The 16,676-nt window shown below is 34.1% G+C and overlaps 1 protein-coding gene across 1 annotated transcript in view; it reads right to left on the reverse strand.

Moving 5' to 3' along the window:
• Window positions 1-10,167: 10,167 nt before the first annotated feature.
• The window catches only part of LOC143249164 (normal mucosa of esophagus-specific gene 1 protein-like), a 36,942-nt gene continuing 30,433 nt past the window's right edge, over window positions 10,168-16,676 (reverse strand). The window contains exon 5 of the mRNA XM_076498604.1: window positions 10,168-10,901. Coding sequence (XP_076354719.1) covers window positions 10,824-10,901 — 78 coding nt within the window. The 3' untranslated portion in view covers window positions 10,168-10,823. The remainder of the gene's footprint in view (window positions 10,902-16,676) is intronic.

Below are 16,676 nucleotides of genomic sequence, written 5' to 3' on the forward strand. Positions count from 1 at the left end.
ATGAGAACACAAAAACAAAATAAAGTAATATTTTTATTAGTAGTATAAAAAAGATAATAATAATATAATTATCCAAAAATATGAAATATTTTATTTGTTCCGAAAAGAGCTGTCGAATTACTGTAATGTTACATATAAAAAAAAACAGAAAGAGGTGTAGTCGTAAAATGTAGCAAACTAGTCATCTCCAGAAACATTTATATAATATTTAGATGCAACAAAAACATAAAAATTTGTGTGTGACAGGTAAGACTGAAATTCACAATGACAGTTATAAAATAATCAATGAAAGCAATAGAACATTTAAAAGCGAAAAACGTCCCAGTCTGTGAAATAAAGCAGCACTTAATCTTTACTAATTAAAACATACAAATTAATTTAAAATTGGTATTCTGATGCTACAGCTGCGACAGTAGAAATAAATCACTGAGTGAACCGTATAAAGTGAAGAGGGAAGAGAAGTAAAAATATGATTAGACATTCTCATACTCTTAAGCAAGTTAGAACAAGGCAGCGTATCTTGCTGTTTTTCAAGGCTTCACGATTATCTGCAAGGCAAGAGTAACGAGGGTATTAGAAGTGAGCGAAGAAATATAAAATGTTTAGTTAATGTTGTGGCATTTTTTCATAATACGCGCACGATAATTTGTCATACCTCCCATAAATAATGAGCTATCATTTCCGAAATTTGGCATCCTTTTTGTGGTCTACATATCTAACACATATAAGGTAAGATGAGTAACACACACGCATGTGTCTAAAGTGTTGGTAATAAAACATTGTAGTAATGTTTACATATTGATTTCAACTTATTATAGCTTGTAAAAAAGAGTGAACGTTAGTCTAAAAAGAAATCCATATTACATAAGAGGGCTAACTCGGATGCAAATAAGACTACGTTAGACATTTCATCCTTGGATGCTCGATTTACCACACTCATTACGGTCATTCTGCTCTGTGCTACTAACATAGCTTTACTTGCCTTTTTACTCACTATTTTCATATTTATATGTTATGTTGTTCAACATCTAAGGTAGTTTTTAACATTACATGTTTTGACATTTACTTAAACAGCGACTGTTAAACTGGCGGCATCTATTTAAGCTATAAGACATTACTGCAGTGAAAGTAATGTATATTAGTTTTCTTGTTTGAAATATAATTTAAACCTGTTACTTTGTTTAATTTGATTAGTTATTTAATAAATCGCAATGTAATATGGAGTATTGATGTTTCGCAAAAAATATTGTTAGGGTAATTACAGTAGTGCTGATTTTTGGCTCTTGTTTCACATGAGATGGTTAGGTCAATAGCTTCTTACTAAAAAGATGTGTTTATCTATGTGTGTGTGTGCTAGCATTCAGCCTTCAAAATTGTCCGATTTTATTACAGTGACTTTTGATAAGGTAAATAGAAACTGTCCAACAGCGTACGCAAACTGTTTTGTTGTAGATATTTACCTAAGAAAGAGGAAAGAAACATCGCCAGATAGGGAACATTTCCACTTTTTTATAGAACTTAGGCCTTGATTTTTGCATTATAATCCTCTGTCTTATTAACGAGCTACAAGATGAATAAAAGATGAAATAATTTATTTATGTGTTTACTCAATCCTTTTAATTGTGTTGTTATATGTTTATAAATTATAGGGTTAGAATAAGAATTTTATACGTTTTAAAACCTATTTATTTATTTAGCAATAAAGAGGGAGTAATGTATGTTTTAACGTGCTGAATGCGATGAATCAAAATTATTCGAATTCAAAATTGAAACTGTATTTCCATTTTTCAGTTACCGTGACAGAAAAACTTTGTTAAATACAAATATATTTACCATTCCTTTTAGGTATCAATATACAATTTTAAATTATCATTTAAAACAAGCGTTATGGAAGTTGACAAGGCTGATATTATTATTACAATTCTAATTGGCTAGGAGGAACAGAAAATGTTCATAGACCTTCTATTGTGTATCGTCTCGACGTTAAATGAAAACTCGCGATTGTCTAATGCTCTGTAGAATTTTTGGAACCAATCACAACACATGACACAGATCATACTGGGAGCAAAATAAATCGTTTTGGAATGTTAACATAATCTAGCTTTAGTTGATACTGAATTGTGATATCATATAATGAATGCCTCGAAACAAAATACGAGATCTTTAGCAGTATGTTGACTCTCAGATTGTATCTTTAATGACAAAGGTTTTATATTTTGTTTTGAGGCATTCATTATGTGATATCACAATTCAGTACCAACTTAAGCTAGATTATGTTAACAGGTATATAATTTTGTAGATTTAGGGTGAGAGCTTTTGATCGCCTGAATGAGATAGTTCCTGAATGGTTAATTGGTTGTGTGGATAATCTTTATGATTGGTTTATTTTTTTAGAATTTTAATCCATATATTGCTGATCTTCATTTCTGAAAAAAAAAAAAATCAACGTGAAGACCATTGCTACGCAACAAGAATAAATAACCACAAAGAAAAACGACAAACGTTATTGTGTAATGTTTACTATATTATATAAGATAATTGTTTGGAATAACTAGAGTTCATGACTGTCTTTATGACACGTTGTAAAGTCAGAAACATCTATTTTTCTATATTGAGTAAATTCAGAAATGTGAATGCAAATAGTGCATGTCAGAGACGCAAACATTATGTATTAATGTCTTTTTGAAAGTAGTAACACAACTCTATGGAAATTAAGTTTTGAATGACAGTTCAAAAGAGTTATGTATTATAATATTATGTTGTAAAGGAAATCAATTTTGCAACTAAGGAATCCATTCTGTTATTTAATTGTCACTTTAATGATGTAGTTATGGGCTCAAGATTAGTTACTTGTCTAGTTACGATTTCTCTGTTTTTAAGAAAAGCAATGGTTGGAAGATTGTCCATTGTCTTTCAAACCATTGTATTATCACAGATATGTAAATCACAATTTTGATATTTTCAAGAAATCATTTATGTTTTTAGTTTATGGGGTATTTAAATAGCAACTCTAATGAGTATACTGAAATGGGCAGCAACTGCCTGTTATATAAAAAAAAACAACACAAAATGCATGTGTAGAACACGGTGGTTTGAAAGACTTTCGTGTTCAGGTCAACCTGAAGATGGAAGACTTTTGAAACGTCATTCTTTAGTCTTCTGTTCTTTTTACAACAGGCGGTTACCGTCCACTTAATGTACTCATCTTGAATACTCTACCTAAATAATAAATCGAAGAGTAATAAATTTTCCGTCGAACATCATCAGCAAGACAATCAGTTTAAGGAAAATATAAAAAGGAATATATTTGTCAGACGTTAAATGAAGCCAAATATATACAGTAACCCTCATCCAACAGAGATAATTTCCAAAAGATAGACATTTAAGAAGTTATCTAATGCGAATTGATAATGCGTTTATGTTATTATTAAACGATAGCTAAAAGGCAGTCTTGTCGCGAGAAACTGGCTTTAACATAATACAATGAGCGTACAATAGGAGTCATTGTTGCTTACACTTATCATAATTAGTTTGAAACGATTGATAACTGGAAAAGACTTTGCAAACACGAAAAAATCAAAGATGTTGATACAGAGGAACTTATAATGGATAAAAACCTGCAAAATCTAGGAGAGTTTTTGTTATCAGAGAAAGTTACCGTATGAAGAGATGAAAGCATAAAATCGCTAACAGAGATTATTTAAAGCCCCCTAGTCAAGAGTATTAAGGTTTGCATAAGAACTAGTATCACACCATCAATGACCTGCTTATGGGATATAAGAATATAAACATTCGTGTAGTTTTGAACCCATGACTTGGGAAGATGATAGTGGAAAGTATAGGTATTAAAGACAGTGATTTACAAAAAAACAACAACAACAAAAACTAATGAACCTGACGCTTTTATCTTATAATCTTGCCTTTAAAATGTTTTATAAACTTTTATAAAGTTAATGGAGTTTGTTTTATTTGGATCCATACAATATTGTTTTATCTTAACGTAATGATATCACAATGACTGGTAACTTTAAAAAGCAAAACTCATTCTCGTGATGCACTCTAGAAGATTGTAAAAAAGAAAAGAAAAAAACAATAACTGACTTTCAATCGAATGTTTTTTTCGCTTGAAATGAACGATCTCATATTCAACAGAAGGTGTAGCTCTGCAGTACTTCATAACATGAAGAAGCAAACATGAAAGTAGTCAACTTTGAGGCCCATGTCAGCAAAAGCAAATAATTTATAAATCATTTTTTGATAAAATTCATGTTGTTTTAAAGTGTTAAAAAGTGAAAGTTGTTTTCGACAAAAGAGCATGAACGAGTATTCATTATTGTTAGAGCAATTTCTACATTAACGAAAGTGTTAAATTGTCGGACTCTGAAAAAATAAGCTTTTGCCAGGTAGTGAGTGACTTTAAATATGTTCAAAGAACAGAAGGAAGAGTAATATTAAACTGAATATTTAGTACAAAGAAAATTTAAATATTATGCACTGAAGTAACTTAGAAGTACGTTATGTGTGTGTGCAAAATAGAAATGCATTTTAGCAAATAACGTAAAAAAATCACAGTCTTGAATGTTGCACATGTTATATTTAAATGTACAGAAAATATTAGACTAGTTTTTCTGGATATGTTACTTACAATTTACGATTACAAGAATGTTTTATTTCTCACTAGCCAAATAAAAAGGTTTTTAGCTATGTGTATGTGACGGGTTAGTTCTCCGCTTGTCCCTGACCATAATCCTGCATAATGTACAGAAACCAAGATAACATATTCTAAGTTTGGTGAAGACACCAGCATTTTTCTTTTCTGATCTAATATTGTTTGAAAGAAGATAGAGAAATAGATTCGTATTTAATGTAAGACGTAATGTTAGTTCGTCAATAAAGATAAAAAACTACGCGTTGGTAGACACAGTACAAATGTGCTTAATAACAAGAATGTTTTCCGGGTTTATCCATACATGCTAGAAAAACAGGTTATGGTTAAAGTAGCTGCCTCTCTAACGACTAACCTAACATGATGACTCCTAAACACGTACCTTACTATTTTAACGTAAGATATTTTGTGTTACTACACGTGTTTCAAAGTGTTGTCAATGAGTTTGTAAACTTTGTTATGAAATTGTCCATACGTGTCATCCCTCCCGTCACACCAAACATGCTCGCCTTTTCAGCCGTGAGGGCGTTATAATGTTCCAGTCAATCCCACTATACGTTGGTAAAAGAGTAGCCCAAAAGCTGGCGGTGGGTGGTGATGACTGGCTGCTTTCCCTCTAGTCTTACACTGCTAAATTAGGGACGGTTAGCATAGATAACTCCCGTGTAGCTTCGCTCGAAATTCAAAACAAGCCAAACCATACGTGTCTTCACGTCTTAACGTCCCAAATTTGTATTGCCCATCTTATCATGTGTGTCGAACATTACAGAAAGTGTTATAAAACGTCAATAAATACTATTATAAGTTTTATTTTTTTACAACAGATTTTCTCACCTCTCAATGCTTGGAAGTAGCATTAAATATTTGTTTTTTAATATCAAATCCGATTTTTGTTTTCGGACCTTTCTACTCTAAAAACGATATCAAAACCCGGATAAAATAGCACGATAGTATAATACTGCTTTTGTTATTCTTTAATAGGTTGTTTAGGCAGAATCTTCATGATGAAACTTTGTAAACGAAAGGCGGCAGAGTTTCGAAACGTCGTCCTCTACACTTGTGTCTCCATAACAGGCAGTTGCTGTCCATTCTACAAAGTTTCATCACTGCTTTTGACATTTTTCTATCTACACTTTTAAAACTTCCACATAATTTACATTTAATATTTATTACTTTTCCCGAACATACTCTCATATTTATCAAGTAGACGTGTTCATATTAAAATATATTTTTCAGTGTTGATACTGACTAGAAATACCCGAAAATTAGTTTTTACTAAAGGTAGAAAAAATCATTTTAATTTATACATGTTAAACGATAATTTGAAGTTAAAGTCATCATTTCTAGTCGAAGAGTCAAACTCTGAATAGCTAAAACTGTTTTGCGATTTTTAAGGAAAGAACGATTACACATCGAATCTTACATCAGACGACAGGTTGAAATCTTTCGTTAGTTATTAGAACATTTTAAGGAAACTAACGAAGCAATGGGTATTCAGAATATCTGTAAAGCATTTAAATAGTTTTTTATCTACGTTATACATGTTTTGAGAATTTGATTAAAGCTTAACTTCAATAACTTTGTTTGAATGGCTTTCATAAAACATTTCAACAGTTTTATGCAACTTTTCGGTAAGAATTTGAAATTAGAATAATACTTTAATGTCAAAATGAGATGATTGCGAAATAAAATGTTTATTCATGTGTATTTAACAAAAGCGATAAACTGAAGACGCGAAAGTGTTTTTGTTTAATATTTCTTGTTTTCCAGAGCGTAAAGATGAATTTGATAGTTTGAATTTCGCGCAAAGCTACACAAGGGCTATTTGTGGAAGCCGTCCTTCATTTAGCAGTCTAAGACTAGAGAAAGTACAACTAGTCATCACCACCCATTGTCAACTCTCGGACTACTCTTTTACCAACGAATAGTTGGATTGACCCACATTATAATACTCCCACAGCTGAAAGGACGAGCATGTTTAGTGTGACGGGGATTCGAACCCGCAACCCTCACATGAACAGTCGAGTGCCTTAACAACTTAGCTATGGCGGGCCCATTTGAAAATTATATACAACTAGCACGAACATTTTTAAGAACACTCCAATGGTCAGTAGGTCAGCTTCGTTTTTCATGCACAGTTTAATTGTACACTTAGTCTTGGGAAATGATTCGATTTGCTTGTATAATAGTTTATTAATCATAATGCAATTTTACACAAATTTTCTCCGTGTGACATGTTAAAAAATGCTTAGCAGTTTCAGGCAGCAATCATTCACAATGTTATGCTTGAAATTTTTTCATATGTCAAAATTAACAACAATATTTTTGAGAAGATAGTGAATGAATTTTTTTTCTCAAAGTATAAATATGTATTATACCTACTAGACCAATACTTTCTTCTCCTACCCACACACTTTCATACCCCTAACCAAATTTATTTTTCCCATATTATAACAACTCATCTCTAACGTATGTATCGCAAATAACTCATTCCATTAAGCTCCCTTTTTATTTTTCTAACTCTTCGAGAATATATTTCAACTTTTTAAAAATATTCTAATTAATTTACTGAACACTAGATGGCAGGTCATAGCCATATTAAAAATTTGAGACCCTTAATACGTTTAATGTTATTTTTTTTAACATTTGGAAATATACTGCATGACCAAACGTATGTGGACACTTGACCATCGCACCCGTATATGCTTGTTGAACATCTCATTCCAAAACCATGGGCATTAATATGGAGTTAGTCCCCCCTTTGCTGCTTTTACAGCATTCACTCTTCTGGTAAGGCTTTTCACTAGATTTTGGAACATGGCTGAAGGAATTCGCTCCTATTACGCTACAAGAGCAATAGTGAGGTCGAGCACGGATGTTAGGCCAGAATGCCTGGCTCGCAGTCGGCGTTCCAATTCATCTCAAAGGTGTTCATTGGGGTTGAAGTCAGGAATCTGTGCAGGCCACTCAAGTTCTTCCACACCAACCTCGACAAACCATGTCTTTAATGGGCCTCTCTTTTTGCACGGAGGCATTGTAATGCTGAAAAAGAAAAGGGCCTTTCCCAAACTGTTGTCACAAAGTTGGAGCACACAATTCTCTAGAATGTTATTGTATACTGTAGCATTAAGATTTCCCTTCACTGGAGCTAAGGAGCTAGCCCAAACCATGAAAAACAGCCCCAGACCATTATTCCTTCTCGACTAAACTTTACAGTTGGCACTATGCATTCAGGCAGGTAACGTTCTCCTGGCATCCGTCAAACTCAGATTTTCCATCACACTGCCAGATAGTGAAGCGTGATTCATCACTCCAGGGAACGCGTTTCCACTGCTCTAGTTTCCAATTGCAGTGTGCTTTACACCCCTCTATCCAACACTTGGTATTGTGCATGGTAATCTTAGGCTTGTGCGCTGCTGCTCGGCCATGGGAACCATTTTCATGAAGTTGCAAACGAACAGTTCTTGTGTTGATGTTGCTTCCAGAGGCAGTTTGGAACTCAGTAGTAAGTGTTGCAACTGTGAACAGACGAATTTTACGCGCTGCACGCTTTAGTACTCAGGGGTTTCGTTTTGTATGCTTATATGGCCTACCGCTTCGTGGCTGAAATGTTGTTGCGCCTAGACGTTTCCACTTCACAATAACAGTACTTACAGTTGACCGAGGCAGCTCTAGCAGGGTAGAAATTTGACGAACTGACTTCTTGGAAAGGTGGCATCCCATCACAGTGCCACGTTAAAATCACTGAGTTCTTCAGTACGACCCATTGGGTTGCCAATGTTTGTCTATGAAGATAGCGTGGCTGTATGCTTGATTTTATGCACCAGTTAGCAATGGATGTGGTTGAAATAACCGAACCCACTAATTAGAAGGGTTGTCCACATATTTTTGGCCATGTAGTGTACAGTCATGTGAAAAAGTTAGGACACCCTATGAAAACTTGTGTATTTTGTAACGTTTTTGGATATATAGATATTTAGTCTCAATTTTAACAATACTGAGAGATTATAGGAATATAACTAAACAATTCAAACTGAATAAAAGACTTTTCAATATCTTTGTTTTTTTTTTGTTTGTTTTGGAATTTCGCACAAAGCTACTCGAGGGCTATCTGTGCTAGCCGTCCCTAATTTAGCAGTGTAAGACTAGAGGGAAGGCAACTAGTCATCACCACCCACCGCCAACTCTTGGGCTACTCTTTTACCAACGAATAGTGGGATTGACCGTCACATTATACGCCCCCACGGCTGGGGGAAGCGAGCATGTTTAGCGCGACGCGGGCGCGAATCCGCGACCCTCAGATTACGAGTCGCACGCCTTACGCGCTTGGCCATGCCAGGCCCTTTCAATATCTTTCGTAAATGTAATTCTACAAAAATGCATATTCTAACTGAGGAAAAAGTTAGAACACCCTACCCCCTAATAGCTGGTGTTACCCCCTTTGGCTGAAATAACTGCAGTGAGACGCTTCTTGTAGCCATTTACCAGTTTTTGACATAGGTCTGAAGAAAGTGTGCCCCACTCATCAATGCAGAATTCTTTCAGTTGTGAGATGTTTGAGGGGTTTTTTGCATGTACAGCCCGTTTCAAGTCACCTCACAGCATCTCAATGGGATTAAGATCTGGGCTTTGACTCGGCCATTCCAGGACTCTCCATTTCTTAGTTTTCAGCCAGTCTTTGGTGGATTTACTGGTATGTTTTGGGTCATTGTCGTGTTGTGAGGTCCAGTTCCGCTTCAACTTTAATTTTAATACAGATGGTCTCACATGATCCTCAAGCACCCTCTGATGCACAGTAGAATTCATGGTGGATTCTATGATTGTAAGCTGTCCAGGTCCTGCTGCAGCAAAGCAGCCCCAAACTATGACACTTTCACCTCCATGCTTCACAGTTGGTATGACTTTCTTTTCACATTTTTTTTTCACATCTTGTGTTATCTGTAGCCAACTTTCGATTGGGGAACTTAAAACTACGATTAGAAGTCAACCGTTTCAAAATTACATTTGAAATTCAACTTCATATCTCCTTGCAACCGCGTTAAACATTTCAATAACATTTTTTACAGATCCTTAAATGGTGCTGCTGTTGCCTTAATTAACATATTTGATGAGAATTATTTCATTTGCCGATTGATAGCTTCTCGAGTTTTAGTTGGGTTTAAAGAAGTTATACTGAATATTGTTTATTTTACTTTGCATATGGATACACCAAATAGGATATTGGTGAGCAAAATTCTAATTTACTTTTCAAAATTGAAATTTTTAAGCAATTGGTATTTCATTTTTGCATTTAAAATTAAGCTTATTTGATATGCAAAAGCTTACCAGTGTCATTTGTTTACTTTTTTAAAATGTTTGTTTTTTCCTCCATGGCAACTAGTGTGAGACAAAAATTAGCAATAAAATTTTCTCATATTGAATAACCAAATAATTATATGGTTATAATACTATGATCTAACAGTTATGTAATTTAAAAAATGAAATTGCGACAAAAAACACAATTATTTTTGCACATCCACGCGGATTATTTTATTTCTTTTACTTATAATACATTAGTACACATATTTCCATCTATATTTACCCTTTCAAGTGTAACCTACTCTACAAAATTAAAACATACAATTTCTTAAATTAGAAATATAAAACTGTAAAATTATTTTTCTGTTAGCTGTAACATATAACTTTTATAATTTTTCTTGAATATTAAAAGGTTTATATTATGTCATTAAAACACAGAAACGTATCATCATAGAGCGTTTAAAATTAATATTTTTCAATAATCGATGAAAGAAATGACAAACCATAACAATCTTTTTTATAAGTATTTCTAGATATTAAAAAATGCATTAGATTTAAAATGAAAGTATGTAACAATTTCTAAAAACATACATTTAATTTTTGGGCACACTCACTCTTAGTTTTGACATTAAGATTTACCAGATGTCGAAAAAATGAAGTTTCAACTTTTTATCTTTTATAATTTAAGCTTCTTTAGATATTGTATTTGAAGACAGAACAAGAATTTTGTGAATATTCCTTTATACATTAATCTTTTGTGGGTTAGACATCTTTAATATCACAATGCAGTAGTGACTAAAATACAAGCAAAGCACGGACAAGAAAACCTAGTTTATTGCTGTGAATAAAACTCTGTTGTTTACTTGACACTGTTCATGTCTTGTTTCAGTGTGTCCAGTTCCGGTATTCTTTTATATTGTTGATTCAACGTGAGTAGCTGGAAAAACAACAACGACATTAGCTAGAACAGAGACATTCTAATACAACATGGAAAGGAAGCTCACTCAGAAGACACTCAAACGGTTAGAATTATGTACCAGTTAATAATTTTCATCTAATTGAATAAAATATTAATTTTATGATTTTATGGCGTGATATAAAAATGTGTGACGATATACCATTTCCCATGATTAAATTACGTCAGTTTGTAGAATAAGACACTAAATATTAATGGCTCTTTCATTACATATCATATATTTATATTCCAATTTGTCATAAAAGGATTGGATACCTCTTGTTACGTGAGTTGCTGGAAAATATAATAACATTATGGTACGAATATGCAAGCAGAGAAACTGTACTTTTTACAATGAAAACGTATTAATTACGATTTGTTCTAATTATAAGTGCAATACAGATTTTGAAATGTGAAACGAGTTCACACTAATTGGCTAAGAGATTTTGCGGAACAAATAAAACGTTAAGAGAAACGTTTAGTTCCTTTATCGCTTTTTAATTTATGTTTCTAAAGATCATCGGCGTGTGTTCATATCGACTTAAGTTTAAAAGTCGTTACAACGTGTCAAAACATGTACTTTATAAATATGAAATTGTTTTTGTTTATAAAGGGGCTAATGTTTAAAAATTTGCAATCAGTTGATTGTTTCTTTTGTTTGTTTTTGAATTTCGCACAAAGCTACTCGAGGGCTATCTGTGCTAGCCGTCCCTAATTTAGCAGTGTAAGACTAGAGGGAAAGCAGCCAGTCAACACCACCCACCGCCAACTCTGGAGCTACTCTTTTACCAACGAATAGTGGGATTGACCGTCACATTATAACGCCCCCACGGATGAAAGGGCGAGCATGTTTGGCGCGACGGGGATGCGAACCCGCGACCCTCAGATTACGATTCGCACGCCTTAATACGCTTGGCCATGCCAGGCCCACAATCAGTTGAAACAACAATGGTATGACAGCTCTATACAAGGACAAACATGTAATAACAGATATAATATTTGTTTTATTTGTTTGTAGTTAAGCATAAAACTACACAATGGGTAATCTGTGCTCTATCCACCACAGGTATCGAAACCCGGTTCCTAGTGGCACAGCGGGGTGGATATAATGAACTGCCACCGTGTCAGTTTTGATCACAAGTGGAATGTTTTATTGCTTGTAAATATATTACATGTGAAATATTAAGTATTTCTAGTAAACAGTTCAGATTTCCACCCTTCCCCTAATTTATAATTAAAATTCAATTTCTTAAACAACGTACAACGTTTATATAAATATTGACTTCTTATGATTAATCCAGCTAATTATTTTTATATATTAAAAAAAAATCTAATGTCTCAGGATAAAAATATAATTTCTGGTTTCGGTAAACAGCCCCCATCATATTGTGATACATAAAATGTGTGTTTTTAGAGACTTAGGTTTTATCTCTTGTACCTTATTGTTAGAAAGATTATCAAAGGTACACCAAACATTTAAAAGATAAGGTATTTTAAAACTAGTCAACACACACATATAAATGCATATATATGGAGCACATGCAAAAGTACCTGTCCCCAGTGAAAGGAAAGTTTAAGTTAATCTATCGATTTGAACCATTTCATGGACTTTAAAGAACTTAACTGTGTTGAATTTGTGGTTTCATCCAGAGCTAAAACTCTGAACTACTTATACTTTTCACTGCGAAAAATAATTGTTGATTATTTCAGTCACGCTAAGAGGCGCTCAACAATATTATATCGGTAAATCTACATTTGTATTCTGTAAGTTACGCCACATTTTGAAACGTGAATATAGTGAAATTAATTTCTAGCAATTTAGTGTACAATATCCTGTTGGTATCAACACTCACTATTCATGACTGTTCTTCTGCCATTTCAAAAGTGAATGAAACACTTTGCCTACGGGAGACAGACAAACGCTCTGAAGTTACCTCGATTCGTAATAAACAAGATTGAAAATTTTCAATACTCTGACGCTTGAGACCTTTGTTCTAACGAATGCTGTTTCGTACAGGCTAAAAATTTAAGGAATAATCCAAAATTCATGTTCACTCAAACCTTCCTATCTCTTAAAATGTTTTTATTTTTATTTTTCCAAACACCATGTATAGAATTATATTATTGTGCCACATGTAGCAGATTGTCTGAATATTGTTATATTAAAAATCTCATTTGTTTTTATTTCATTCATTCTTTGTTGTGTAAAATCGGGTGATCGTTAACTCAAATGTAGTAACACCACAAAAATCTACAAAGTTTATATTTAAATGCAAATAGGGAGGCTGCTGTCACCGCAATAGTATCTTCTGTACTTTTTAAGGGTCAATGCTAAATCAAAACTATAGGATGAACTTGTCAGTCTAAAAATATTTGTATGTAAGAATAAACAAGTAAATATGCTATCTGCTAATTCTAGGTACGCCTAACAAAACAGTTTTTAAACATACTTATTCGTTAACCTATAACTAGAATATATTTTTGGAAGTTTAATCGATTAAAATATAGTGCCAAAGAAAAAACAAACAAAAAAGAACATTTAACTCAATGATAAAGTTCAAAATTATTTGTCCCGTCTTATCAGAACTTTATGGACTCGGCATAGCCAGATGGTTAGGGCACTCGACTCGCAATCTGAGGGTCACGGGTTCAAAACTCCGTCACATCAAAAGTGCTCGCCCTTTCAGCCGTGGGGATGTTATAATGTTTCAATCAATTCTATTATTCGTTGGTAAAAGAGTAGCCCAAGAGTTGGCGGTGGGTGGTGATGACTAGCTGTTTTCCCTCTAGTCTTACACTGCTAAATTAGGGACGGCTTGCGTGGATAGCTCTCGTTTAGCGTTGAGCGAAATTAAAAAAAAAAAACGAACAGAATTTTGCACGTTTATGAATGTGTAAAAGTGTTTGTCACATTTCATGTCACAATACATTGATTTTCTAGAACTTTTTAATGAGAACCAACGCACCACTAGTAATTGTTTTGAACGTCTAGCAACGTACATTATTGCAAATAATACACTAATTTGCTATGAATGCAACAGGTTAAAACAGTATACAAATTAAACAAAATTGGAATGAACGTGTAATCAAAAGAGCTCGATAGTTATTTTAACAAAGTTACTAACTTTGTACATTCAGTCGAAGAGACTAGAAAATGCATTTATAGACTGAATATCTAAGTTAAAAATAGCATACACATAATTCTAACGGGTAGACCCGAATATTACTATAAACTTGTTTAGTAGTTGACAAATCTTCGTTAAATAAGTGTCTTGATATCGTATTTCTTGTCAATTGCCCAAAACAGGTTGAAAATTTCCCAGAAAAACATATATTCTTCTTAAAATAGAGCTTTTGTTTTTGAATTTCGCCCAAAGCTACCCGAGGTCTATCTGTGCTAGCCGTTCCTAATTTAGCAGTGTAAGACTAGAGGGAAGGCAGCTAGTCATCACCACTCACCGCCAACTCTTGGGCTACTCTTTTACCAACGAATAATGGGGTTGACCGTCACATTATAACGCCCCCACGGTTGGGAGGGCGAGCATGTTTGGCGCAACCGGGTTGCGAACCCACGACCCTCAGATTACGAGTCCCACGCCTTAACACGCTTGGCCATGCCGGGCCTGAAATAGAGCTTGCTGTAACTGAATATATGCTGGTAATGCATACAAAGTATTAATCGAAGAAGATAATATCTGACAAAATTTGGTTTATTTGCGAGACTTTGATCACGATTTTGTTTATATTTTGATAAATTATATATTTATTTCAATCTAACTATGAAATACTGAAGTCATTTTACTTCCTGTCGCCTAAGTCATAAGGTCAGAAATAATGTTCTTCTCTACAACCATTCACATGCTAGAATTATGAAGGAAGTGGTTTGCCTTGTCCCCGTTTCAAGATTCCCGCAAGTCAAGTTTCGGAATCTGCTATGTCATCTCTTTAAAAACAAATATCTTACAAACATCTTCGTATGCATTATCCTTGATTTAAAATGCGGTAAACTCATTAGGGGTAATTTTAAAATACGACCCTCGATAAGATAGTAATTAAGCTTAAGAGCATTAAGTTGTTTACCTCAAACAGTATAGCCGTCTTCATTTTCAAAGAAATACCATATTCTACCATATATTCAAAATGAAGTGGAAGACATTCGAACTTATGCAAAATATCTAACATGCAAAGTATTTTATTAGCAGAAATGTACAACTTTATGAACGAGTTTCTGTTTCTTTGTTAAAAGGTATTTGACAAACGTTACAGTAACTATCCGTGCTGTGTTCACCACAGGGATGAAACCATGAATTTTAGAATTACAAGCTGAATCATTGGAAAAGCTTATGGGCTGATTTAAAAGTTAAAATAGTTCAAATGTAACAAATAACTAGACTGAAAGTATGCCTCCAGGAAATAATGTCTTTTCACTTTTACGAACCTGTATCTTGGATGTGGTATGCTCATTACACATTTGTAAAGTAAGAAAACCTGTTAAGAGCTTCGAAAACAAATAAACGAAACAACAAGCATAGCCCTCTGTGTCTGCAAGGTGGTTAGGGAGATCAACTCGCAATCTCAGGGTCTCCATCTCACCAAACATGCCCGCCCTTTTAGCCGTGAGGATAATATTATAATATTACGGTCACTCTAACAACTTGTTGGTAAAAGAGTAGTTCAAGAGTGGACAGTGAGTGGTGATAATTATCTGCTTTCCTTCTAATTTTTCACTGCTAAATTATGGACGACTAGCCAGATAGCTCTCGTATAGCTTTGCGCGCGAAATTCAAATCAAATCAAACGTTTCACTTATTGATTCGAAATGAAACGTATACTAATAACAGAAACTGTTATTATCACTCTGAGGCCCTAACTTATTATCATGATGCCTGTAGCTTATAATTTATAACTATGAAGTCAATAACTTGTAGCTCTATTATTTATCACTATGGGGTGAATAACTCCCCACTATGAATTTTATGACTTAGAGTAATGATGGTGAAAATCCAAGTTAAATGGAACAAAGTATCTGAAGACTTGCAATTAGAGATGAGTTTCGACACACTTGTGTGTTCTCTTCAAACTCACGTTTTGTGGCAGGAAAACTGGTCAACAACTTCGACATGACTCAGAACTTCGTATTATCATTAGGGCACAGATGCCTAGAAAGTTGATTAGCCATGAGATCCATAACGTATATAGCTTATCACTGTGAGATCCCTAAGGTATATAACTTGTCACTATGAGATCCATAACGTATATAGCTTGTCACTATGATACCATAACGTATATAACTTGTCACTACGAGATCCCTAAGGTATATAACTTGTCACTATGAGATCCATAACGTATATAGCTTGTCACTATGATATCCATAACGTATATAACTTGTCACTACGAGATCCCTGAGGTATATACTTGTCACTATGAGATCTGTAGTATATAAACTGAAGATATGATATGTTTCATTCACTTCAAACAAATATAACGTGTGCTTGTGGGTCTATGTACTTTCCGTCACGTCATACATATAATAATCCGCGCTCTTCAAGGCCAGTGCTATTAATTAGAACAGATATAAAAAATGGTTGGTTAAGACATATATGTAATAATTCAACCGGCCCGGCATGGCCAGGTGGATAAAGCATTCAACTCGCAATCCGAGGGTCGCAGGTTCGAATCCCCGTCACACCAAACATGCTCGTCCTTTCAGCCGTGGGGCGTTATAATGTGACGATCAATCTCACTATTCACTGGTAA

Source organism: Tachypleus tridentatus, chromosome 4, assembly GCF_004210375.1.
Source record: "Tachypleus tridentatus isolate NWPU-2018 chromosome 4, ASM421037v1, whole genome shotgun sequence".
Taxonomy (NCBI): domain Eukaryota; kingdom Metazoa; phylum Arthropoda; class Merostomata; order Xiphosura; family Limulidae; genus Tachypleus; species Tachypleus tridentatus.